Raw genomic sequence first — 26337 nt, 5'->3', positions numbered from 1 at the left:
CATGCAGTTAGCCAGAGCCCAGCAGCAGAGCAGCAGCCAGGAGGAGCCCACAAAGGAGGCCTGTGTGCAAGGCAGAGATGGGGCTTTTTCCCAGTCTGTGGAGGCCCTGCTCCCCACCCTGGGTTCTCTAACTGGGGTCCCTTTTGATTTCCTGAGGCTAGCTCTGTAAGTGAAGGCTTAGGAGGGTAGTCACTCACCCGAGGACTGCTGAGTGGACTTGTAGAAAGGCCTGAGGACGCACCACTGATGGATCGAGATCTGGGGGAGCAAAGCAGAGCGTCTGTCAGTTCAGCAGAGGGCTCCGGCTCCTGCCCCCTAGTTGGCCTTTCCGGGAAGCGTGGGGTCCTGACCCGGAGCTCCAAGGCCGAGGAAGGTCTCTAGAGGCACAGATGTGTCCTGGGGCCATCCTGCTGACCTTGGCTGTCACCACCCAGTATGTATCCAGGGTCCCTGGGGCTCCTCCACACTGAGGAGCCACCCACCATCGACCCCGGACAAGGTACAGGAAAAGGTACTAAGTGACTATCAACAAAAGTCCACAGACACTGTGGACAGAGATGCAAGGACACGCTATGGGGGATTCCTGTAAACTAGATCCAGGCTTATGCAGTCCATGACCCCAGCACCCAAGTCCAGCCTCTTCAGGACTGTGCTATACAGCATTCAGTATATGATTCACTACATGGGACTTGCCCAGTCCTTTCACATCCACAGCTACCTACAAGAGAAGCCCAGGGCCAGCCCATAGCCTTCATCTTAACCCTCTATTGCCCCACTGGGCTGAAGACCTAGCCTGCAAGTAGCAGGGAGCAGGTACTACCCCTATGTGTCCGTTATAACATGATGAACAGCTAGCTAGCTGCCCCACAGGTCAGAGACAATGCCTTCCATCCAGCTCACCATGAGAATGGACACAAAAACACAGGTTCACCCTTGGCTGTGGGACCTGTCATCTTTGCGGGGGGAGTGGGGTAGGGTGCAGCCACAGGACAAAAGAGGATGAAAGAGCATTACACCAGTTTGCACTGCCCTGGCCTGCCCACCACTAACCACACTATACACAGTGGGTTTCTGGTTCTCACCTAGGCAACACCAGTCTCTGTTGGCTCCTTTCCAGCTCCTAGAGCACCTGTAACTAGAGCCCTGTGTCCATGACTTCCAAGTCTCTCTACTTACTGCTAAAGGAGCCTGAGGAACAATGGAGACCCGTGGCCAGGGCAGCATGCCTTAGTCAGGGTGGTACCAGGGCTCCCCACTGGAACAAAGGTCCAGATGTACAGCTGGGAGCCAGTCCCTGAGAAGATGGAGATGGGGTGGAGATACCAGGAGCCAGGGAAGAGGGGACACAGCCACAAGCAGTGAGGCCTAGTCTAGGCCTCTGATCCCACCATGCCAGACAGGAACACATTGCTGGGCACAAGGGAAGAAGAAGGGAAGCTGAGACATAAGCATGGGAGCCACATCAACCTCTCTGTCTAGCGATACTGGAACTGAGCTGCAATTTGTCCAAAGTAGAAAAGATGACTCCAGCCCCGAGGGAAGCCAAGTAGGCAAGAGGCAAGCAGGAAGGGGCACAGGCAGGTACAGGGACAGTATGGAGCTCAACTGGATGTGGCCTAGCTAATCAGCAGCACACGTGGGCAGCAGCTGTTACTGGCCTACTGCCACCTGCCAGGAGCATAGGACACTTAGCCACTTCATCTAAACTGGCCAGCCCTTGTGGGAATAACACCAAGACCATCTGGATAAAAGAGTGGCAGGGGGTGGCAGGCCTGCAACCATAAGGCAGGTCTGTGCAGGGTGCAGGGCAGTACCCATTGCGGGCCTTTGCAAGCCTTGAGTATGAGGGCCTCTGGCTTGGGCTGGCCATGGGCCTTGCCCCAGCAACCCCACCCCTCCTTGCATCCTTATAGCTGCCCAGGCTAGCTCTTCCCCTGGACTGCTAGATAGTTCCATTCCCAGAAAAGAGAGGTGGAAGTGTCTGTCAGTAAGCCCTGCCTCCAGGCCCGCCTCTGTCTGCGGAGCTCAGGCAGGAGTCCTGCATCTAGGGCTGGGAGGGCGGATTGGATGGGCAGGGTGTATACCTGTCTTCTTTGCTGAATTGGGGATGGGCTTCAGCGATATCCAGGCTTTTACTGAACACTGCTTTACTACAGCAGGAACAAAGCGAGAAAACAGAGTTACTGCCCGGCCACACGCACGCAGGTCAGCTGCTGGGCCATGTGCTGCCTGGCCCTCCAAGCATGGCCCACCAACCCCAAGCCAGGGGACAGAGATGAAGAGAGAGGAAGGGGACAGAAGCCACAGCACAGCCTGCCCTGGGTGACCTTCCAGGTAGGGAGGTAGCCAAGCTTAGAGATGTCTAGACTCAGCACCAGCCACAGGATCCCTTGTCCCCACCAGTGGTCCCATCAGAGCCCAGTGTCAAGTGGCAAAACCAGAGCAGAAGCAGGCTAGATGTTCCAGGACAAAGGGCCTTCCAGATTCCCTTGGAGACAGACTATCCTACAGATGGGCCCACCCTGCAGCACATAGGTCTGGAAGCTCAGGGCTGAGCACTGACCCTTTGGGGTTCAAGAGAGGCCAAGGAAAGGCAACCATCTCTTGAGTACATGGTGTACACTAGAGCTACTGGGAGAACTATGCTGAGGTGAAGCATATCCACAAGAGGCAGAACCCAGGAGAAGGGTTAGGTAAGAACATGGCCAAGAGGGACCCCTGCTGTCCCGCCTTGTTGCCAGAAGCCAAGGGATTGTGAGCCATGGGTGGCTAGAAAGTTGGGAGAAGTTTCTCAAGGAGTGAGACTTTGAGGCTGGAGCATGAGCTAGCCTGGATCCATGGGGAGCCTGGATCCATGGGGAGGACCTAGTAGGTCTGAGATACCAGCACACTAAAGTCAAGGTAGAGGAAGTGCTATCTTGATGACTACCTAGCCATGACATGGCTCCCAGTTACTGACAAATTCAGGGGCAGAGCTGGCTCCCAGCAGAAAGAATGGGCAGTGGGTGCTTCATGCAGAGTACAATGCTGACTCTGCGGGCAAGGCCTGTGGGATCTCCCAGCTCAGGCCTGTTGACAGATGACCAAGCCCGCCTGCCTGTTAGGGTGCTCCACTCAGCCAGAGCCCAGATTTGCAGGCTCTAAGTGCCCTTCTTCTCAGCACTCTCCTGCCCACATTACTGCTACTGGACACCTGGAGATGCCCGAGCACCAGGGAGAGACGAGCTTGCTGGGCAGGGGTCTCTGAACAAAGCTGTACCACACCACAGTCCAGCTCAATCCAAATCAAAGGCAGCCAAGCACCAGGGAGGGACAAGCCTGATAGGCAAGGGGCTCTGAACACAGCGGCACCGTATCATAGCCCAGCTCAATCAACAACAGTGCAGCCAGGCACAGCTCAGCCCAGCCTAGTCCAGTCCATCCCACTTCAGCTCAGCCCAGTTCAATTTGGTCCTGCCAGTCTAGTTCGGTCCAGACCAGTTTATAAAGTCCAGGCCAGACCAGCTCAGCCCTGGCAAGCTCAGCACAGACCAGTTCATTCCAGTCTAGTACAGCTAGATACATAGAGCTAGTCCAGACAAGACCATCCAGTCCAGTTTAATCTAGGACAGTCCAGCCAGACCACACAATAATAGTTCAGGCCAGGCCAGCCTAGGTTAATCCTGGCCAGTACAACACAGTCTAGTCCATCCTAGCTCACCCCAGTCTACTTCAGTTCTGTCCAGCCAGTGCAGCTCAGCCCAGTACAACTAGTCAGGTCCAGCCAACCCCAAGTCAGTTAAATATTGTCCAGCTTGGCCTAACCCAGCCAATCCAGTCTAGTCCCCTTCCCCACAGGCCAGCGCAATCAGCTCAATCCAGTGCAGCCCAGCTCAGCCCATGCAGCCAGCCAGCATGCTTAGCACAGTGAACTCCAGCCCAGTCCAGTGGCCTCAGTCCAGATCCCAGGGATAGTGGGCAGAGACAAGCAAGGCCAGACTAAGGGTAGTAGGCTAAGAACCTGGTACTGCCCTGGCCTGGGCGACAGGAGGGAGGCTTGGGCCCCCAGGGCAGGCATATACCTCTGGCCATGCTGGGCCATCTCAATGGCTCTCCGTGCAGGCACTGGGGAGCCACCATCTGTCACACTGAGCACTTCCATGGACTTGCGCTCAGGTCGCCGCTTGCCATGCCGGTTCAGCATCGGGGAATCCACACGCTTCCGGGGAGGGTCTGTGTAAAGACTGGGGTCAGACTGGGCCAGGAGCCAGAAACAGGAGGGATGGGGTAGGGTGGAAGCTTTGTACCTATCTCATTCCTGGGGGGCAGGTCCTCATCCTCATGGCTTGGATACCGTTCTTTCCGATCCAGGAGGAGGAAATAAATCATCTTTTCCTGATTCTCCCTGCAGAAGGTGAGAGGTGCCAAAGATGGAGATGTGGTGACATGGGGTGTCTGACAGTGGCCTTGCAGGGACTCTACTCTGGCTATGGCCACCTACCTTAGAGGATCCACAGGGACCAAAAAGGATGCCCCCTAGAGCAGCTAGACCTTGGGACATGGAGCCCAGTGACTAAAGCACCCCTACACCACCCCAACGTACTCCTCAGATAGCAGATCCTGCAGCAGCTTGTTGCGGTCTCGGAAGCAGCCCAGTGAGTGCATGCTGTCCAACACATCAGGGTCAATGTCTTCCAAGCTGGGTAGTGAGCGGATCTGCACCTTGCGTGGGATGGGCTGTTCGGGCTCTGGCTCATTCTTGCCACCTCTGTGGACGACAGGGCACCCAGCAGCAGTCACTCATTTCAGCCTATCCTGAAACCATTCCACCCACCCTGAGGTGGCCAGGAGGGTGCGAGATCCACCCTTAACATTAGCCCAAGTCCTGATGCTGTCCCTGCACCCTACCCTGCAAACCTCCTGCATCCTGCAGCAGCCACTCAGGGAGGTGGAGAGTGAGGCTAGGGCAGCCCGGAGCTGGCTGGCACCCTCCCCCCTTCCTAGCAGGCCCTGCAGGCCACAGCAACAGGCAAAGCAGGCGTTAGTGGGCAGAGAAGCTACTTACATATACCATATGTGTTTCTGAATGTGCTCTAGCTACAAGGAAAGAGAAACAGGGGGTTAGTACCAGGGGGAGCCCACGTTAGGGGGTAGGGGGCCAGAGTGGGAGAATAGGAGAAGGCAGGGCAGGGGCTGCATTCTCAGAGGCCCAGGCCAGCACCCCTACTCCTGCCCCTACCCAGATGGCAGAGGAAATAAAGCCAGGGAAGAAGAGGCTAGGGGACGGGGTCCACGGAAAAGAGAGGCAAGGAAGCAAGCAGCGCCCTGGGGCACCTGTCCTGCCTGGTTGGACCCTCCCAGATCAGAGGGCATCACATGAGGAATCAGTCCAGGAAGCAAAGCCAGGCGGCTGGGAGGGGCTGGGTGCAGGTGCGGGCAGGAGGCTGGGGTAGCCCATTACACCTTTCTCTCCATCCTGACTCAGAGACAGGGACAACTTGCTTTGTGGGAGAGAGCAGATGATATCTCTTCTAGAAAAGGCCAGCCCACCAGGCATCGTGTCTCTCTTACATGGGTAGATGCTGTGTGGCTCAAAACAAGCTGTTGGGGCTTCCCCCACACCCTTGTCTACCCCATAGTTGATGGAGCTGGGAGGCTCACATTGACAGGGGGCAAACCACAAGGATGTCAGAGGGGCAAGATGGCAGCAAAGGAGGGCAGACCCTCCAGAGCTCACCTGAACCAACCACTCATAATCTCGGGGCTGCTACCTACCGTACTTGTGTTCCTAAGATTTGTGCACAGGGCCTCTATGCCTGAGCATACATACAGTTTTGTACAGATCACACACACACACACACACACACACACACACACACACACACACACGCAGATACTCACATGCAGCTGTGCACAGCCACATAACACAGTACACACATCTGAATCCACATACTGCTATGTGTAGGTGACTCACCTGAGGACTCTGCACACAGCTGAGGACAGGCTTCTCAAGCTAAGCAGATACTATCCCTCCCAACAGCTGGCCACAGCCCTTGTCACACACACACACAAAGACATGCATAGGTGACACACACATGAGTACTCACCCTCTGTACAGTTGTGCATATTTTTCCCACAGCTGGGTACAAACTCTGTCCACACATACCTGGACACACATGGTGGCATACACAGACCCACACCTGAACCCGTCCATCTGGTACAACACAGACTCACACTGATATACGTGTGGTATGCCTGCAGCACACAGTCAGTCACACACAGGTGGGAAGCCCTACCCTTAGGGACCTTTTCTCCCTAAAGTGCCCAGGAGCAAGTGCCAGAGATGGACGCTTGAGACTCCACCAGTACAGGGCTGAGGAGAACAGGTCCAAGAGATGGTGTGAAGGAACAACAAGAATGCACAAGGGCCTGGCTCCCCATGGGCACTCAAGTTCTGAACAATCAAGAGGGGTAGACAGGACGCACCGTGAGGCGCCGAGCTGCATCCACCTCAATCATGCCACGCAGGAGACTCTGGCAGTCTGGTGGGATAAAGTGTGGCATGTGGAACACACCACGCTTGACCTTCTCCAGCAACTGCCGCAGGTTGTCATCATCAAAAGGCAGAGCCCCCTGTGGGTAGGCAGGACAGCACTCATCATGGGTATAAGAGGAGGGCTGGGGAGGGGGTGTGGGGAGGTAGAGAAATGGAACAAAAAGGTGAGGCAAGTGGGGCTCACCACCAGCAAGGCGAACAGGATCACACCACAGCTCCACACATCTGCCTTGCGGCCATCATACTTCTCGCCCTGTGGAGGGGGCAATGCCAGACGTTGGCAGTGTACAGGGTAGGGGTATCTAGTGGGGGATGCCAGATGTCGGCAGTATGCAAGGTAGGGGTATCTAGTGGGGGATGCCAGATGTCGGCAGTATGCAAGGTAGGGGTATCGAGTGAGCGAGTGGGTCTGAGGGAAGGCAGCTGAGCCGTGTCTAGCCCAGTGGTAGCAGGATGAGGGGCCCTTCAACCACAGGGACACTGGTGGCTGCTTACCCGAATCACTTCCGGACAGGCATAGTGTGGAGATCTAAGGAAAAAACAGAAGGTCAGTGGGTAGGAGGCCAGGGTACACAACCCAGACCCTTATACCCTCCCTAGGCTTTCTCTGCATGAGCTCTGCCATGGCTGGGCTGGCTCCAGGAGGCTGAATGGCTTTGAGACCAAGTCCTCCCAACCTAAATGCCCTGCATCTTCTGATAGGGGATGGAGGTCTGGGGCCTTGCTCTGCTTAGACCCAGGAGAGAAGGCTCAATAAAAGTGTGCCCTGGCTCGCACCACTGTGCCCTGGCACCACTGAAAGAAGACCCTTGTGCCAGACAAAGCATCCCCACATGCTTACTCTAAGGACAGGGGTCCTGCTCTCTGCCTTCAGTCCAGCTTTAGTGCTCTCCAGCCACAGGCCACCAGTCTCAAAGCTTGTCCAGTCTGGGCAGAAGTGGCTGTGGTATCTACCCCCGGGGCCATGTCATGGGTCTATGGGGCACCACTCACTCACCCGCAGCTGGTCTCCAGCAGGCTGTCTCCCACCTGCAGGGATGCCATGCCAAAGTCTGCAATACGGATGTTGTTCCTCTCATCTAGCAGCAGGTTCTCTGGCTTCAAGTCTCTATGGCTGGGGAGGAAGGGCCAGATGAGCCTAAATGCAGCCTGTGCCCACTTCCCCACTCCCACACTTGGATGAAGACTGCTTCCTTTTTCAAACTCCTGTCAGTGGGGCAGTCCCATGACAATCTAAGCATATAATATACAGGCAGCTAACACTAAGTGGTCTTCCTGGCCTTGGTGACAGGGATGCTGTGTCCTCCTGCCCTTGACAGGAATGAAGCCTAAGTGGGCTCCTGGTTGCCTTTCAAGGCCTAGACAAAGCCCATAAGAAGCCCACCACCCTTGAGATGCAGGCCTGACCCAGCCTGGCCTGGCTCGCACCATATGGAGTGGCTGTGACAGAAGTCCAGTGCAGAGATGATCTGCCGGAAGAACTTGCGGGCCTCCTTGGGGGTCAGCCGGCCCTTCTTCACCAGGTAGTCGAACAGCTCTCCCCCAGACACATGTTCTAGCACCAGGTATCTGTGGAATGGGGCAAGGGGACATCAGTGCCAGCATCATGACCTACCCTCCTGCTGTCTAGTCAGAGAAGCCTCATGCAGAGCCCAGAGTAAGGCCCCAAAGAGGGCCCACCTGCTGTGGCTCCTAGTGGCTTTCACACCAGGCAGCTAGGTCCTAGTGAAGATCATATGGAGCCCTTCCCTTGTAGCTGGGCAGTGGGTCAGGAAACCACAGAATGGAGTGAGGCTGATCCAACAGGGCCTGCCATCTCCTTCCTGCCCAGATTTACATCAGTCCCTTGGGGTCTTTGCTATACAGCAGAACCAGGGGGGGACTGGTTTCTAGGGGAAAGTGCAGGTAACTTGGGGGTATCACTCTCAGCCCCTGGGGTCTCATCTGTATAACTGGACTCACGAGGTAACCAAGAGGATACATGGGCTACAGCCTGATGAGCTCAGACTGAACAAACTCTCAAGATAGGTAAGGCCTCTGAGATAAAGAACAAAGGGCAGCTAGTGACACAGTTGGGAGCCATCTCAGTGACAGGGATCAGTTGTACTAGACATGAATCTAGGCTGGGTGGGGACCTGCTGACAAGAGTCAAGTGATTAAGCCTTGTGGGATCTAGTAAGAATTAGGGAGCCAAAGCAGATCCTACAGAGAAACCACACCAGGATCAGAACTGGGGGACACAGCGGGAGAGGCTACAATTGCCTCAGTAGAGCCCCTCCCCAGTTCCCTTCTGACCATCATGGAGGTCCAGGATTATCAACTGCCCAGCCCCCAGGCTTATGGAGGCTGGTGACCTGCCCATTGATTCCCCACTCCCACCACACATCCTCAGCAAAAATCAACTCTTCCTTCGAGCTGTTTCTTGTCAGATATGTGGTCACAGTAACTAATACTGCAGCCAGACTCACCCTCTAGGTAGTGTCCAAGGCACCTTACTCATGGTCCTACTCCCTGGCCTCCTAATGGCCCTGGAAAGCTACAGATCTACCCTCTTCTCACACAGTCTCACTGAGCCTGGGCCTTAGTGGGCAGAGGGAGTTGAGAGACTGTAGTGCCATAGAGGGACTACTCAGTAGGGGACAGTATTGGGAAGGAACAAGTACTACTAGCCCTAGACTCCAGATCTTCCTCCAGAGAAGTCCTTCTCAGCATTGGCCTCAAGTTAACAGCCTGGAGACCCCCCAGGAACACCGGCCACAGGTCTGTAGTCAGGGCTGAGAGCCCCTCAGCTGGATGGCAACACTAACACAGCCAGCTCTCCAAGTGCATGTGTGGCCTGGGCCTCTGCATCCCCTCCTTCCCCCCTCCCCCGCTCTCCAGGCCCAGCAATACCTACAAATATTTTTTGTTTTCATAGACGTCATGCAGCTTCAGTACATGTGGATGCTCGATGAGCTTCAAGATGGCAATCTCTCGCTCCACCTGCAGAGAAACCATGTCACTGCCCGCAGCCAGCCACAGCCCACTCAGACAGGCCTTGCACAGGCAACTCGCATTGTCTCCTATGGTTGTGACACTGCATTTGGGGCTGAGCTGCATAGAAGGGATATCTGCAGTTTGGACCTTGCTACCCCAGAAGGTCTGGGAAGGGCCAATGCCAGGACAGGGGTTTGGGGCAGGGGTTCTGCATCAGTTGGCAGTAGGGACCAGGAGAGCTGGAGGTGAGTGGGCTTGCTGCTGTGTGTATATGTGTAGGGGCTGCATGTGTATATAGAAGACTGCAGGTGCATGCATATGCAGGGTGTGGAACTGTGTGATAGGTCCTGTGCAAGAACTCAGGCTCCTCTTCTACAGGCTACAGGCTATCACCATTTTTTAAAGGAAATATAGAGTCTGTTCTAGTGTCTCCCACCTCCAGATCTGTTTCTGAGTTTAAGTCTAGAACTTTGATGAGCACAGCTTTGCCCATGGCTGCCTTGACCCCACAGCTACTGACAAGGAGAAGCTACTACTCTGTGGGCAGGTACTAACTGTTCATAGGTCTTTCTATCCCCAAAGCCCCAGAGCTATAGATCTACCCTCTTCCCAGTCTCACTGAGCCTGGGCCTTATTGGGCAGTGGGAGTTGAGAGACTGACATCGTCCCACAAAGGAACTACTCAGTAGGGGACAGTATTAGGAGGAAGCAAGTACTACTAGCCCAAACTCCAGACCTTCCTCCAGAAAAGCCCTTCCCCTTGTTGGCTCATATGTCACCCCCATATGGTCCCATGTATACAATGTCCACAGTACTAAAGCCCTGCCCTATATCTCAGGGACACTGTACTGTGGAATATACCCAGCCAATCTGTCTCCAGTTCAAAACTGGTCAGTCCACCAGTGTCAAAAGTTCTCCACTTTGCCTAAGCTGTCATCTTCTCTTGCAACTGCCACCCACCTAAGTCTCTTAGCTTCTCTACATCGAGAGCTGGAGCCTATCCAGCCCTCTTCATGGCAGTCTGGTCCTGACAAGAGGGGTCTCAGAGGCCAGGGGTACTTCCTCATTCTAATCAGAGAACTGGGAGCCAGTCAGCTGCTCCAGCATGTTGGCCCCAGTAACACCACCGTCCATTGTGGGCCTGTTCTCCAGGCTAACAGGGTCAAGGCACATGCAACTGAGTTCCTGAGCATGGACTATCCCAGGAGCCACATGGGATTGCTCCAGCAGGAATAGACAGGACTCCACGGGTTCAACTGGCATTAGCATAGGACAGAGCCCATTCACGTTAGTCCCAGATACCTAGGTCCATCCCTCCAGGTGGTGACCCTTCTAACCTCAGCCCACTGCCTCACCTTCATCAGCACCGACTCACTGAGCTTCTCACGGTTCACGATTTTGATGGCGACCTTCTGGCAAGTGACACAGTGGATTCCCAGCTTCACCAAGCCTGTAGGAGAGAGGCCAGATTCAGCCCCAGCACCACATCATGCCCACCTGTGCCCATCTGAATAGGTCTGACCCCTATAGAATCATGTGTTTGAAGGCATGGCTCATGGGGAGTCGTATCATTAGAAGGCGTGGCCTTGTTGAAGGAAGTTCGTCACTGTGGAGGTGGGTTTTAAGGTCTCCTCCTATGCTTAGGCTCCTCCCAGTGTGGAAGAGAGCCTCCCTCTGGCTTCCTGCAGGAGACAGACTTCTCCTGGCTGCCTTTGGATCAAGATGTAGAACTCTTGGCTCCTCCAGCACAGAGTCTGCTTGCATGCTGCCATGCTTTCCACCATGATGATAATGGACTAAACCTCTGAAACTGTAAGCCAGCCCCAATTAAATGTTTGCCTTTATAAGAGTTGCCATGATCATGGTGTCTCTTCACAGCAATGAAACCCTAAGACACTACCTTAGATAGCAGGGACCTCTTCCTCACTTGGGAGCTCTGTACCTTCATTTGCAATTCCCAAGCTGTTCAGAACCTGGCCATTGACCACCTTGCTCACTGATTGGAATGGCTCATGGAAGATGCCATTCCACCAAAACCAGAGCCCTCCTGAAACCTGAGGTCTTCATGCACCCCTGCCCTTCCCCCATGTCACCAGAGCCCTTCCTCCAAGCCAAGCACATCCCCAGGTGAAGAGGCAACATGCTCTGGGTCCACAGCCACTCTGCCCTCCAACACAACCTTACTCAAAACCCTTCAGCTGTAGACCTCTACGGGGGTTGCATTCTGTGCCCCAGCACCCTCTCATTCCCAGCCCCTGGACACGCTCCACATGGAGGAATCTAGCTTGAGGCTGGTGCCTAAAGCTGGAGGAGGTTCCAGTGTCCAGCATGAAGCATATGGGTGCTAGGCAGGCTGGAGGAGGTAGCAGGGGTCCTCTCTGGGATCCATGACGATCCAATCAAAGCTAGGCCAAGATCACCAGCCATGAGGCAGACACTGTTCTTTCCAACTCAGGGTGGCTCCAGACATTGTCCCAGCAGAATGAGGCACAACAGAAGACATGAGAACAGCGCAAGGCAAAATCAGTGGAAAGGTAGAGTAGGGCTAAAAGAAGCATTTCCAACATAGGATGCTATCTCCCTCCTCCACAAAAGACCCATTCACAACCAAATCAAAGGGATATTGCAGCTCGAGAAGAAAGCACATACATGCACACACTCACACACACACATACACAGACATGTATGTGCATGTGTGTGTATCTGCATGTGCACATCTATGTACACATGCTTATGACAGTATTATACAAATTGGCCAAAAATGAACATAAAGAAGATAAATGTGTAGAAAGACAGTTCACGCTTTGATTAAGATCACAGCAGAGATGTGGTTTCAGAATCCAGTTGGAGCTGGGACTTGGGTAACTAAGTGCAAAGCTGAGTTTTAATGAAGGAGGAAAGTCTAGGCTGCCTGCTATGTGAGAGCCCCAGCTGAGAGGTAGCCACGGTGGGCATCTTAGCCAGGAAAGCAATCTCCGAGGCCTGGCACAGGCTCTGGTACCTCTTGCTGGCTGTCTTTGATGCAGTATGAATGTTCGTGATTCCTGCTCAGATTGGGAGAAAGACAGGAGAGCAAGGATACTACTGGTAATCTACTATCCATAATTCAGTAACCACATGGGTTGTGGCATTGACCGAGGCACTAAGACACGAGTCCATCTGCACTTGGTCAGAAGGTTCATAAGAGTTGGTAAAACCATCCAGTTCATGAAATGAGACTGTAGGTACAAAAGAAATGGGTAAGGACAGAATGACAAGTGATAAAAGCCTCTGGCCCAGGAGGAGCTCCTACACACCTATAAGATCCAGTTACATAAGGATACGGCCACAAGGGCAAAGCAGGAGATGAGAGCACCCAGAAACAATGTGTCCGTCCCCTCAGGAGATTGCAGAGCGCAAAAACCCAGCTTCCTCCCAAGGATGGCCTAAGAGCAGGGCTGGCAGGTAGGAAGAAGCGTGGCGAGCATCCTCAGATGTGTTCCAGGCAGGTAGGCCCAGCCTTTGAGCTGACTGTGTCTCAGCAGGTGAGGAACAAGGAACACTGGAGCTCCTTGGCAGGAACATGAAGAATTCCATATGTCAGCACAGCTCAGCAGGCAAGCATACCTAGTAGCCATTAAACCAATAGTGCAGCCAAACCATGAGCTGCTTATTGACTGGCCTTCCAGGACATACTGGGCCCTGGCAGAGATGGGACATGTTCACACTATAGGCATACTCACCCTTACATGGATGTGTGCATACCCATACCCCAACAATGCACTTAGGCATATCCACTTACATACTATCTGCATGCCTATGCACTCTCACAAACCAGTGGCATACACATTCACCTCATATGTATGTGTACATACATCAGAATGCTCACATCTCACCTGTGTGCATGGCCCATGTACTCACCCTCTCATGGATGTACACACATACTCCACCCTCAATCCCACATGCATGTATTCATTTTCATGTATATTCTGCAGCCTGTACATGATCTCAGGCATAAAGAGGCACATAGAAAAATGCTGTCCTGCCTCAGGAACTGGGAGTGAATGGTACGAAACTGGGGTAGGCTACCAGCAGCCATGGGACAATTTCCTAGACATCAGATATTCAGAAGACAATGCTGTTTTCTTCATCCAGTGTGACTTCGAGCATATCAGGCACTGCCTTGTACCCCACCTTAGAGGTGAGGGGATCTGGGGTTATGGCATCTACCTATCTGGCTTCTAAAAAGCCAAGAAGACAGAGGGCCACCAGAACAAGGTATCCTGAGTATAAGCCTTTTCTAGAGCCTTCCTGGGAACAGAGGATCTTGGCCCCTGCTCAAGAGAATGAGTGGCTCTGGACACAGCATGGCTAAAGTGCAGGGAGCCGCCTAGACCCCTCCCTTCACCTTGTTTCCAGTATGCACAGAGGGCCATTTCCCATCACTATACCTCAAACATTCCTACATACCTTACATAGCCCAGCCTGGCAATTCTCCTTGGTAAAGCTCTCCTGATATTCTAGGCCACTCCTTCCCTACCTCCATGTGGTAAAATGGGATCCTGCCTCAGGAATAGGGGGCAATGGGGACCCTCTGATGTTAGACATCTGGGTTATGAGAAGTTTTGCCCATTCTGTTTGACAGGGAGTGGGGAGTATGCCCTAAGGAGCCCTGCCACTTGGCCTGCAGCCTCAGAGACAGGCGGCTTTCTGGCGGGAAGCCCACAATCACCCCTCATTACCCAGCCCTCTAACTCGCTAGGGCTTATTTTCCAATTGTGATTTTATCTCTAATTATTGTCTTTACACAGATGCAGCCTCACATGGAAGGGGAAAGTATACCATGTCACAGATAATTACATGGGGCCGTGCCAGGGTGGGGCTGAGCTGGAAGCATGCGGAGCCACCAGCTCCAACTGTGTACTGCTTCTGTATGGGGCAGCAGCAGGCTCAAAGGTACTGGGGCTTCGATGCCTCTAAGGAGGGGCCCAAGGTCCCCAGAGGTAACTTTGACATAAATGTCAAGGCCCCAGGACCTTCCAGGGCTACTCCCACCCATAAGCACCTGGGACTTCTGAGCCTGACTAGAGAATCAGAGGTGGTAGGTAACTATAGCAACTATAGCTGTCCAACTCAGACATCAGGTAGGCCCCCACCTGCCCATGGAGCATAGGATGTCTGAATTCTGAGCAATAGTGACCTTCACTACAGGTAGAGAGTGAGTAGTGTGCCAGAGTGAGGGCAACAGAATGACTTTCTAAATAATACCTGTCCTCCACCCAGATACACAGAACTGGGGCAAGGCACTGCCGTGTGGGCTGGGCACTTTCTAGAGGGTGTGATGTAGTAGCTTGGCACACTGCTCTGCCCTCTGGACACTAGTTGATCCCAAAGGATCACTGCCTCAGTCAGGGAAAGTAAGGAAGGAGCCTAATAGTGGATCAAAGGTGATCCAGGTGATGTACAAAAATACCCCAGGGATAACTTCGGGCAGTGGGGATGCAAGAGGATAGAGCCACCATCTGAGAGGCAGATTTGGCTCCCTATAAACTTGCAGGAGTCCTTGGCTGATGGCCAAGTGCCCTGGGGCACTGGACACAGACTAGGAGGCAGTGCCTCTTCCCTTCTGCCCTGCCATTGCTGTCCTGTTACGGGTTACAGTCATTCTAAACACCCTATTTGGTGTTCTTTGAGCCCTGGGGATCATGAGTGCAAAGGTCAGAGAGCTCTGTTCCAATTGTCCATTGATAGCACATCAGGATGGTCTGCTGCTGCTCTGTGGTTTGGGCAGTATACCCTAGGTAGGCAACAATACCAGCATTGAGGAGGGCTTTTTGTAGCCTCCAGCACCTCAGGCATGGCCATGGACTGGAGGGATAGAGGTGGCAGTCCAGAGATGTCCTGTCCTGAGATATACAGTGTCCACTTGGGTGGCAGCACCAGCCATAGATGCAACATATGCCTGCATGTCTCACAACTGCTGTCCAGCTCGAAGTGACTAGTAGGCAGAGCTCGGGGCTGCATGACACACTCCACTGGATCCCAAGCACAATATTCCTGCAGAGGCATCATGTCAGCTGGGAGACCACAATCCACCAAGAACCTCCTGTTGCCAGTTCTTCCCTTGATCTTCCTACACCTGGCCAGGGCATCCCAGGTCACCCAGTGCCACCTCTCAAGACTGTGGGACCCCCCCCCCCAGATTATCAGGGAGGTGTGGGCTGTACCCACTTGCACTCACATTTTTCAAGCCCTCAAGCTTCCAGTGTCGCAGGGTCTTCTGCTGTACCCTACCCTCAACAGATCCAGGCTTAGGGCTGAGCTCACCAGTCCCAGCTTCCCTCAATGAAGGACACTGGTCTCTCTAAGTAACTCTTCCAACAAAGCCAAGATTTGGACTGTCTGCAGCAGCCCAAGAGGATCAGTGACCATTAACCCTTCCTACAGGGTCATCCCAGGCCTTCCCACTCACACTGTTCTGCCTCCCCCGCTGCCAGTGACATGACAAGCAGACAGGCCCTATGTGCTTGCTGCATATAGACCTCAGTAGGGGCCTGACTAAGTTATAAGACTGCCTACCCTGTGCAGATGGGAACCCAGAGTTCATGAAGCCCAGAGCCTGAACTCCCAGGTGTTAACAGATGCACATGCATGTGGACCACTTGATATCATGGTACAAAACCAGGCTGGACAGGGAGGAACGAGCCCCACAGACTCCCAGATCACTCCACATAATACAGACTTCTTAGAACCTTGTACACTGGTGCTCAGGTGGAGAATGGCTATACAGACACCAGCAATGTAGTAGCTGCGTAACTCAGGCTGTCCCTATGAGCCTTGTCCCACAACTATGGAACCAGTGCAAAGGAAAGGCAGCACCTTAGTCAGGGGCTCCCAGGAGCCAGGTCCAATGAGACTTGGGCCAAGTCTCCCTCTTAGGCCATCTCTAGCCAACCACTCTCAGGTTCACCCCTTTCCAATCCTCACAGAGTCCAGTGGATAATCTGCCTAGGCCCCTCCCTGGCTGCTCCTGAACCTTGTCACTGGTATGCTCAGCTCTCCACTGGAATTCAGGAATATCCAGGTGTGAGGGGGTACCTTCTCTGTGACCCAAGGTATATGTGTCTGCATATACTTGGGTGCACCTGCCTTGCCACAACTGCCCATGAGGTTGCTCATCTGTCTACTAGAGGTCACCCTGGGGACCCACTTGGCTTCTCCCAACTCTTGTTCTGGCCAGGGTTGGTCCAGAGAGTGGAAAGGAGTCAGTTCTGCCTAGGGCAGAGTGCCAGTGGTCTTTCTAAATAATAATAAGAATGACTTTCTAAATAATAATAAGAATGACTTTCTAAATAATACCTGTCCTCCACCCAGATACACAGAACTGGGGCAAGGCACTGCCGTGTGGGCTGGGCACTTTCTAGAGGGTGTGATGTAGTAGCTTGGCACACTGCTCTGCCCTCTGGACACTAGTTGATCCCAAAGGATCACTGCCTCAGTCAGGGAAAGTAAGGAAGGAGCCTAATAGTGGATCAAAGGTGATCCAGGTGATGTACAAAAATACCCCAGGGATAACTTCGGGCAGTGGGGATGCAAGAGGATAGAGCCACCATCTGAGAGGCAGATTTGGCTCCCTATAAACTTGCAGGAGTCCTTGGCTGATGGCCAAGTGCCCTGGGGCACTGGACACAGACTAGGAGGCAGTGCCTCTTCCCTTCTGCCCTGCCATTGCTGTCCTGTTACGGGTTACAGTCATTCTAAACACCCTATTTGGTGTTCTTTGAGCCCTGGGGATCATGAGTGCAAAGGTCAGAGAGCTCTGTTCCAATTGTCCATTGATAGCACATCAGGATGGTCTGCTGCTGCTCTGTGGTTTGGGCAGTATACCCTAGGTAGGCAACAATACCAGCATTGAGGAGGGCTTTTTGTAGCCTCCAGCACCTCAGGCATGGCCATGGACTGGAGGGATAGAGGTGGCAGTCCAGAGATGTCCTGTCCTGAGATATACAGTGTCCACTTGGGTGGCAGCACCAGCCATAGATGCAACATATGCCTGCATGTCTCACAACTGCTGTCCAGCTCGAAGTGACTAGTAGGCAGAGCTCGGGGCTGCATGACACACTCCACTGGATCCCAAGCACAATATTCCTGCAGAGGCATCATGTCAGCTGGGAGACCACAATCCACCAAGAACCTCCTGTTGCCAGTTCTTCCCTTGATCTTCCTACACCTGGCCAGGGCATCCCAGGTCACCCAGTGCCACCTCTCAAGACTGTGGGACCCCCCCCCCAGATTATCAGGGAGGTGTGGGCTGTACCCACTTGCACTCACATTTTTCAAGCCCTCAAGCTTCCAGTGTCGCAGGGTCTTCTGCTGTACCCTACCCTCAACAGATCCAGGCTTAGGGCTGAGCTCACCAGTCCCAGCTTCCCTCAATGAAGGACACTGGTCTCTCTAAGTAACTCTTCCAACAAAGCCAAGATTTGGACTGTCTGCAGCAGCCCAAGAGGATCAGTGACCATTAACCCTTCCTACAGGGTCATCCCAGGCCTTCCCACTCACACTGTTCTGCCTCCCCCGCTGCCAGTGACATGACAAGCAGACAGGCCCTATGTGCTTGCTGCATATAGACCTCAGTAGGGGCCTGACTAAGTTATAAGACTGCCTACCCTGTGCAGATGGGAACCCAGAGTTCATGAAGCCCAGAGCCTGAACTCCCAGGTGTTAACAGATGCACATGCATGTGGACCACTTGATATCATGGTACAAAACCAGGCTGGACAGGGAGGAACGAGCCCCACAGACTCCCAGATCACTCCACATAATACAGACTTCTTAGAACCTTGTACACTGGTGCTCAGGTGGAGAATGGCTATACAGACACCAGCAATGTAGTAGCTGCGTAACTCAGGCTGTCCCTATGAGCCTTGTCCCACAACTATGGAACCAGTGCAAAGGAAAGGCAGCACCTTAGTCAGGGGCTCCCAGGAGCCAGGTCCAATGAGACTTGGGCCAAGTCTCCCTCTTAGGCCATCTCTAGCCAACCACTCTCAGGTTCACCCCTTTCCAATCCTCACAGAGTCCAGTGGATAATCTGCCTAGGCCCCTCCCTGGCTGCTCCTGAACCTTGTCACTGGTATGCTCAGCTCTCCACTGGAATTCAGGAATATCCAGGTGTGAGGGGGTACCTTCTCTGTGACCCAAGGTATATGTGTCTGCATATACTTGGGTGCACCTGCCTTGCCACAACTGCCCATGAGGTTGCTCATCTGTCTACTAGAGGTCACCCTGGGGACCCACTTGGCTTCTCCCAACTCTTGTTCTGGCCAGGGTTGGTCCAGAGAGTGGAAAGGAGTCAGTTCTGCCTAGGGCAGAGTGCCAGTGGTCAGATGCAGCAATAAAACAGAGGATGGAAGAGAGCTAGCAAGCCTCGGATGCCTCCTGGCTGTATTAGCAGGCCTGATCCGGACTGCTGTCCTTGGTGCTGAATGCAGTAGGCTGGGGCTCGGCCTGTGGTAGCTTTGGGGGCCAGGGTCCTACACAGTCAGCTAGTGCTTTAGTGCAGTGTGTGAGTGGCTGGCAGCAGCCTCCTCTGCGGCTTTTGAGGAGGAAGGCTTATCACCAGGCAGGATGCACCTGAATGCTGGCTCCAGTCAGCTGATGAGCGCACCACCCCCAGTTCCTGTTGAGCCCAGCAGGTGGCATCTGACTTGATGTACTCAAGAGAAAAATGCTTCAAGGGTCACCTGTACTTCCCCCATAAGTGACCACTCTACCTTAGGGACCAAGCGTATTTTATCCAAAGACTCCTGCCTCTCCCCTGGATGGCTCAGCTTCCAGGGCAACCACTGTAGCACACAATGACCTATTTTCCTCCAGTTCTCTGTAGGCAGCACTGTGGGTGTGTGAAGGGGCAGTGGCTCCCATTTCCCTGAGGTGACAGATGGGACTCACAGCCAGCCTGTGTGGGCTTGGTAGGAGGTGGCCCCATCCTGGGAAAATAGATCACAATGCAGAGCCCAGGCTGCCCATGACAGCAGCAGGTTAGTCCTTGAGGAAGCATCTGGAAAGATGCAGGGCAGACACCTGAGAAATGGAGTCCCCACCCTCGCCAGAAGGGGGCATGTGTTTTACATCAGACACAGAGTCTCACTGAGAGCAGAGAGTAGATAAACCATACCTGCTAGCCCACAACTGTCCTTGAATGTCCTGACAGAACTCCACAAACTCTGCCCAGAGAGCTGGGGCCAGCAGCCTCACAGTGGTCTCAGCTGTCACTACAGGTCACACACCCCCACCACCACACACACACGGTGGGGGGGGGGGGGCGAGCAGGGGCAGGAGGGGAGGGGAGGCAGGAGATCACTGGTGCACAGAGCTGGCTGGGTTCCCATGGATTCCTAAAAAAATAAGCTGCCGCCAGAATTGGGGAGGATGTATGATATCCCAGTGTGAGGTCAGTTGGATCTAGGGGTACCAAAGACTACTAGCATTGTCCAACACTGAAAAGAAGTCAGAAGAAATTTCCCACAACCTCAAGGACTACCTACCCTGCAGTGTGAGACCATACATCCTAGGCCAGGAGGCAGCAACTGTCCAGCTCCTGGTTCACCATGCTGGTAAGACAAGGTGAAGAGGCAGGACCCTTGGCATGTGGGCTAACCTTCCTGACTTTATCGCTTCCAACCTCTCAGTCACTGTTCCAGCAGACTTCCCCAAGGACCCCAACAAGTCAGCCTGTTGGAGCCACATCCTGACCATGGGCCCCAGAAACATGGGCACTGTTAGGGGGGTGCTCTGTGGAAAGCCTCCTGCAAAGGAATAATGTTTTTGTACAGCAGTTCTCTGGCCCTGAGCAATGGGAGTGACCTTACCTCCCAACAACATACCAGCTAGACCTTATCAGACCATGAGCTAAAGCAAGACCACAGCTAAGCTAGGATCAGAGCTAAGGTGGGGCCACAGGTAAGCCATGACTGTAGTCAAGCTGGGACTACAGCTAAGCCAAGGCCACTACTAAGCCCTAACCACTACTAAACCATGACCACAGCTAAGCCAAGCCACTGCTAAGTTGCCCCAAGTTCCTGATGCCAGAAACCGGAAGATGATGGTGTTTGCCACCCTAGGCCATTCAAAATCAGTGATGAACGTTCAGTCTTTAAAGGCCTCCAGATGATGCTAGGACAGACAGACAGGCATATGGGGTAGCCATTCACTGCAGCAGTACCCCTGCCAGATACAATCCCACTTACCATGTGGTCTCTAAACTGCTTCCCCTCCTCCCCCTTGTCAGGCCAAGGAGGACAAGGCTGAGCTTGTCTTGAGCAACAGAAGGCAAGACTCAAAGCCATCAGCCTGCTTAGCTCCAGATCACATCCCTAGCCCTGACCACAGCCCCAGAATCCTTCCTGATGAGAGTCCCATAGTCTAAGCACCCCCAGTGTAACAAGGGTCCACACTGCTCACTAATCCTAGCAGGTCCAAAGCTTGAGCCTCTTAGGTCAGGACAGAAGGTGGTGGGCAGAGGAAGAGGGACATAGGAAGTCAGCATGGACACTGGAGAAGGGCAAGGCACCGGGGGCTTGGCCGTTTCTTGCCCTTGCTAGATACCAAGAAGTCTGGGGCTTCTGTATCTCTCTCCCCATTTACCTGCTGGCAAAGTTCCCACTACTGGATCCCCACTTTAGTCAATGGGCTCCCCATCCTACCACATCTCACTGGAGGACTCCACGGCTCCTCCATTACCTCCTTGGAAGGCAGGGTTCTGAGGGTGAGCTGGAGGCTACCCCCAGGAGCACCTCCTCCCTGCCTAATCCTCCCAACTCCTGCCCTACACTGAGACTCACCTGGTGCTGGGGAACTCGGGGTAGGAGGCAACCCAAGGGTATGGAGTTGATAGATTTAGTATAGACAGAGTTGGCAGGTACTTATTGCTGATACCTGCACCCATTTTGGGTGCCAAGCCTCAAATGGGACATATAGGGAATAGATGATGACTTACTTGGTAAAATGCTTTTGCATGTGATTAATCAACTAAATATCCCAGTGTCGGGTCAGCTGGATTTGGGGGTACCAAAGACTACTAGCATTGCCCAACACTGAAAAGTCAGAAGAAATTTCCCACAACCTCAAAGACTACCTACCCTGCAGTGTGAAACCATACATCCTTTCATACTGAATTCAGTTTGGAGGCCCAAGGAGCTAACACATGACATCTCAACTCACACACACACACACACACACACACACACACAAATGTTCTTCATCACAAACTGGTCATGTCTCCACAAAGGCTTGTTCACAAAGACCTCATTGCTCACTGCACCATAACTGCTACCAGCAAATACAACCTACACTGGCCAGAGGCACTGAGTCCTATCAGCATCCTTGGGTGTGGAGGACACAATAGTAGTCTGAGCAGGTGTCCAGCAATGCCTCCGTATGACCAGAACGAGGCTCACATCCACCTTCCTCAGTGACCACAAATCTCTGTTCTTTTTCTTAGAAGGGGAAGCAGGCTCAAGGCCTGGGGTCACATGGTCTGAAATCTGGGCTCACAAGACTTCAGGCTGCATTTTCCGGCCACAGCACCAGCAGTTAAGGCTTCCAGCTGGATGGTGTCACAAGCATTACCTCTCAATTCAAGCTCAGAGTGTCTGTCATGCCTGGACAAATGGATGATCACACTGAGAGAAGCCAGAGGGACCATACTGTTTATCTACAGTCAACCATACTGGGCAGGCAGTCCAGGGTCAGGGCAAGTGGGAACATAAGAGACTCAAGAATCTTGGGGTCATGAGAGCTCTTTGACACCATGGACAGCTACCAGCAACACAGCACAGTGCAGCTGCCAGGTAGAGAGGCCTCCCTCCTACCACACAAAGCTGAGCAGCTTGGGAGAGCAGAGTCTTGCTAGGGGGTGAGCTGGGGGTGTCCTTGGAAGCTGGCTGCCAGTGTTCCCAAGGCACCAGAAGCCCCTAAGTTTCCAAAGCCCAAGTCTGGTAGGGCTTCAGGTTCCAGATCTTTAGAAGCTGACCCTCCCTCTGCCTGCTGAGAATGCTCTGGAGAGAGAGCCTGGCTTTTGACCCAGAAAGGCCCTTGGATTTCCTCCCACCAAGCCCTGACTCGCCTTTTTCTCCTGATCCTGATGAAAGATCCCATCAGGCTGGAAATCAAGGCTGGTGGGCAGGGGAATCAGAATGCCTGGGGCACACACAGGGGAGGGAATTTGGCTCCCGGGTTGGGGGTGCTCAGACCCAGTGGGTAGCTTTAAAGGCAAACTGGCTTGGAGCAAGCCTCTCTCCCTCAGCTGGGCTGCGGAGACTTTGAAGTTGCAGACATCAAAGTGTTCATGTTCTCAGCAACCGCACAGCTGTGGGTGCCGCAGCGGCCTCCCCAGCCACTCACCTCTCAGCCTTCACCCCCACAGCTCAGAAACTCATGTTTCCAAGCCGTGGCTGTAGTCAGGATTCCCCAGTGCTGGGGGAAGCTAAGACAGGGTGCAGGCAAAGCTCCTCCACAAAGATCCTGAGGATGCCCACCAGTGCACCAGGGGAGGTGCATGCCTCTAGGGAGACGACTGTTCACACTCCGAAAAGGATCTCTCAAATTAAATTAATTAAGCCCTGAACTATTTCACATGCGACCCTACTCTCCCCTGCCTATCACACAAATAGGGGGCAGGTGCCTCCTATTCTGCAAAATCTAACCCCAGGTCAGTGCCCACTAAAGGAGCCTCTGACCCAGAAAGGGAAGGGTTGCAGAAGAGGAGAGCAGCAGCAGCATCCTCAAGTGACCTTGCTATCCTGTATCCCATGTCTCTTACCAGACAGGGTGAAGTTATTTATGCAGCTCAGGGATAGGTAAGGAGGGTTGGGAACTTGGCTCCACTGTTACCTGGTTTAGCAGGACCTAAGTCCCTCCGGTCTTGCTGGGGGTGGGAGGCATCTCCTGGTTTCCTTTCCTAGTGGTAAACATCAAATATGAAGACTCCATATTTGAAGTACCAATAACTCTGAACTTGTTCATCTCACCTCCCACTGAAAGGTGGCTAGGAGCTCACCAAGGAAGAGGCCCAGGAAGGGTTCAAGCCAGGAGTCATCCCCAATGCCCAAAGGCAGCCTTGGAGGAGGGGGGGGGAGCTTAGATACTAAGTACCAGGCCTCCGGGGACAGGCTGCCACAGGCTTTGAACAAATCAGAGAGGATGTCACTTTTGGCCAGGAGTGGCCAGAGGCATTTTACCCATCAGGCCAGTCAGGTGAAGGTAAGGAGGCCACAGAGAAGCTAGAAAGAGACTGCTCCTAAGAGGCCTTCCCAATACAGGCAATGAAGCAGGGGACACTTGCATGATAATGGAGTTTATAAAATCAAGCTTATAAAACATAAACAATGCCACCAAAAGGGAAAAGGGGGCAACTTAGAACTCCAGGAAACACAAAAGCAGGAAACAAGGTGAAATGTGAATGAACCACATTGTGAATATAAAGCATCCACAGTGTCAGATTATAAACGACTCGATAGGCTTCCAGTCCCTGACCTCCCTATGAAAATCATGTCTCAGCCCAGACCCAGATGCAGGAAGCAGTGTCCTTCCTATGGGTTCCTCACTACACCCTGCTGACCATGTCTCCCCTCACCCCACCTGCCCCATCTTCCTGCCTTCTAGTAACAGGAACCAGTGAAATTAAATTGATCCATATACTGGGAACATTCCACCAAGTGGCCAAGAACCCCATTTTGATTCCTTACCTTGGGGAGAGATTACCCCTCTGCCTCTCTCCCACTTCTCTAAATAGGCCCTAATAGTGGCTATTTCCAACAGAGGGCTCCTCCCGCACCAGGGCCCAGAGGACCCTCTATGCATTCCCTTTCCAATCAGAAAATGGCAGGAATGGGCAGCAGAGGACACCTAGCTGACCTCCATATCAGGCCAGGGGCTTCGGTGAACTCCGAAGCTAGCCTGTGTCACTCTTGTGATCTCAAGTCTGGCAAAGCCAACAGGTTCCCCCTGCAAGGGGACATGGGGCTTACAAGGCAGCCAGTGCCACTTTCCACTGCTAGCCCAGGACAGGAAGTCCATGCTTGTATGTGCCTGTGCAGTGACTTCCTGGGAATTAAGAGATAAAGGCTTGGGGCTAGAGGGGTCTTAACACCCAGGCCCCATGGCAGCTGCCTTTCCCTCCTCTTTGCTTGGCCCAGATTCTGGGTACTGGGCAGAGAGAAGAGGACCTGGTACCTTTCACAGAAGCAGGTAATATCCTTCATTTCCCAACATATCTGAGGACAGGGTCACTCTTCCCTTCTGACACAAGTGTCAGGGCCCCCTACAGGCTAAAGTGACCCATTTGAACCCAAATCCTCCTATACTGGCTCTATAGGAACTCATAGCAGCTTGAGGTGGTCTATCTCCCCTCAGCACCCTCTCCCATTCACAGGGACCACTATTGCAGGGGCCTTGGAGGTCGGATCAGAATGCAGGAACTGGGCAGAGCAAAATTCCCTGGATTAATAGGGAGGGTGGTGGGCTTGCCATGTACTTACCTTGATCGTGCCCTACCAAAGTCATCTGAAGGTAGTAGGCTAGAGCCGGGAGAGAGCACTGACCACAGTGCAGTACAGGGCCACTAGAGGTACCCATAGGCCAACTGGTTCCAGCCTTCATGTGAGTTGGGTAGCTATGAGATGAATACCTACCCTACTATCCTCCTTGGGAGGCCTGGGTGGACCACCAGGCTTATAGCAGACAGGGAGGGCATGTAGTGGAGGTGCATGCAGTGGCTGCCAGCTGATCTTATATCCTATCCTTTGCTCTGTTTGGGACCCAAGGGGATCCTGTCCTGATCCTGACTTTGGAGAGTACGAGCCACATGGTGGTGCTCTGGGCTCCACAAATGTGGTAGGACACTCTATCACTGTGTAGTCTGGGCCTCAAAGCCTATACAGGCAGGTGATCAATGTTTTACCTGGGGTAGAAACTACCACGGGATCCCTACCACTGTCTCTAATTGAGGAAAGGTCTTCCCACTGACACCAGTCCCTTCCTCTTTATTCCCTCCCCCACCCCCCTTGTATTGACTGAAGTGACTACTCTCCCTTGCTACTGGGCCTCATCTAAAGAGCCGGTAACCCAGTCCACTGGCTGCTGTCAGGGAAGATGCAGCAGGATTGGCCTACTGGGGACTAAAGGCTTCACTCCCAAGGAAAGGCAGGTAGGGGTTCCTAAAGCCAAGCCAGGTTGGCAAGTTGCTCCTTATAGTTATATCTAGTCCAGGCTTATAGTTACTGCTGATCTCCTCCACAGTGGGTGGCACCAGACCCAAGGCCTCACCTCCCACAGCACTTGGGAATGCAACAGCTGGCTAAGGCTGCTCTCCTCCCCATGGTGAAAGTTTCCACTGTTTTTGCAGGCATTTGCTTAAGCCCACTAAGAAGGCCAAATCCCACTCTTATCTCCTCATGAACCAATATGAACAGGCTTTAATGTTTAATGTCCCACGCAGGGTTGCTGAACCTGCAAGACCTACTCTCAGACTGCCTTTGAAGAGGTCAGAGTACTGAGTGAAGGCTGAGCCTGAGAGTACAGCCAGGTGGAACTCCATAGCTTAGTTCTACCTGCCAGGTCAGACCAGGAAGTTCTCTGGGGAAGAGGAGAGAAAGGGTTCAGAGACGTCTTGGGCATGACCATCAATGTGGTGAGATTGTTGTCCCAGGAAGGCTTTTTCCCCTGGCTTCAGGTTGGAGGAGACAGAGCCATGCCCAATGTCAAGCTCTCCTTCCTGCTGTTTACTTCAACCAAATATCCAGCTGGGGACATGAAACCCTTCCCAGCCTATCTTACATTCTACC

At 53.2% G+C, this 26337-nt stretch overlaps 1 protein-coding gene and 1 non-coding gene across 5 annotated transcripts in view; both read right to left on the bottom strand.

Annotated features, from left to right (window-relative positions):
• Brsk2 (BR serine/threonine kinase 2) overlaps window positions 1–26337 on the bottom strand; it is a 54494-nt gene that overhangs the window by 11747 nt on the left and 16410 nt on the right. For 3 of the 4 annotated variants that reach the window (NM_001009929.3, NM_001009930.3, NM_029426.2), the window contains exons 2-13: window positions 10867–10961; window positions 9432–9517; window positions 7964–8104; window positions 7533–7649; window positions 7031–7064; window positions 6720–6788; window positions 6466–6612; window positions 5045–5076; window positions 4583–4747; window positions 4287–4384; window positions 4062–4212; window positions 198–258 (exon numbers count right to left, since the gene is read on the bottom strand). In NM_001009929.3, coding sequence (NP_001009929.1) covers window positions 198–258; window positions 4062–4212; window positions 4287–4384; window positions 4583–4747; window positions 5045–5076; window positions 6466–6612; window positions 6720–6788; window positions 7031–7064; window positions 7533–7649; window positions 7964–8104; window positions 9432–9517; window positions 10867–10961 — 1196 coding nt within the window. Of the gene's footprint in view, window positions 1–197; window positions 259–2084; window positions 2151–4061; window positions 4213–4286; window positions 4385–4582; window positions 4748–5044; window positions 5077–6465; window positions 6613–6719; window positions 6789–7030; window positions 7065–7532; window positions 7650–7963; window positions 8105–9431; window positions 9518–10866; window positions 10962–26337 lie in introns of all 4 variants that reach the window. The other variant, NM_001276763.1, reaches the window with a different exon arrangement.
• Window positions 257–319, bottom strand: Mir3104 (microRNA 3104). Its single transcript, NR_037291.1, has one exon. It is a non-coding gene; the product is annotated as a microRNA 3104 (primary transcript).

Source organism: Mus musculus, chromosome 7, assembly GCF_000001635.26.
Source record: "Mus musculus strain C57BL/6J chromosome 7, GRCm38.p6 C57BL/6J".
In the NCBI taxonomy this organism is placed as follows: domain Eukaryota; kingdom Metazoa; phylum Chordata; class Mammalia; order Rodentia; family Muridae; genus Mus; species Mus musculus.
Note: the sequence above shows the minus strand (reverse complement) of the source record. Positions and strands in the feature narration are given on the sequence as shown.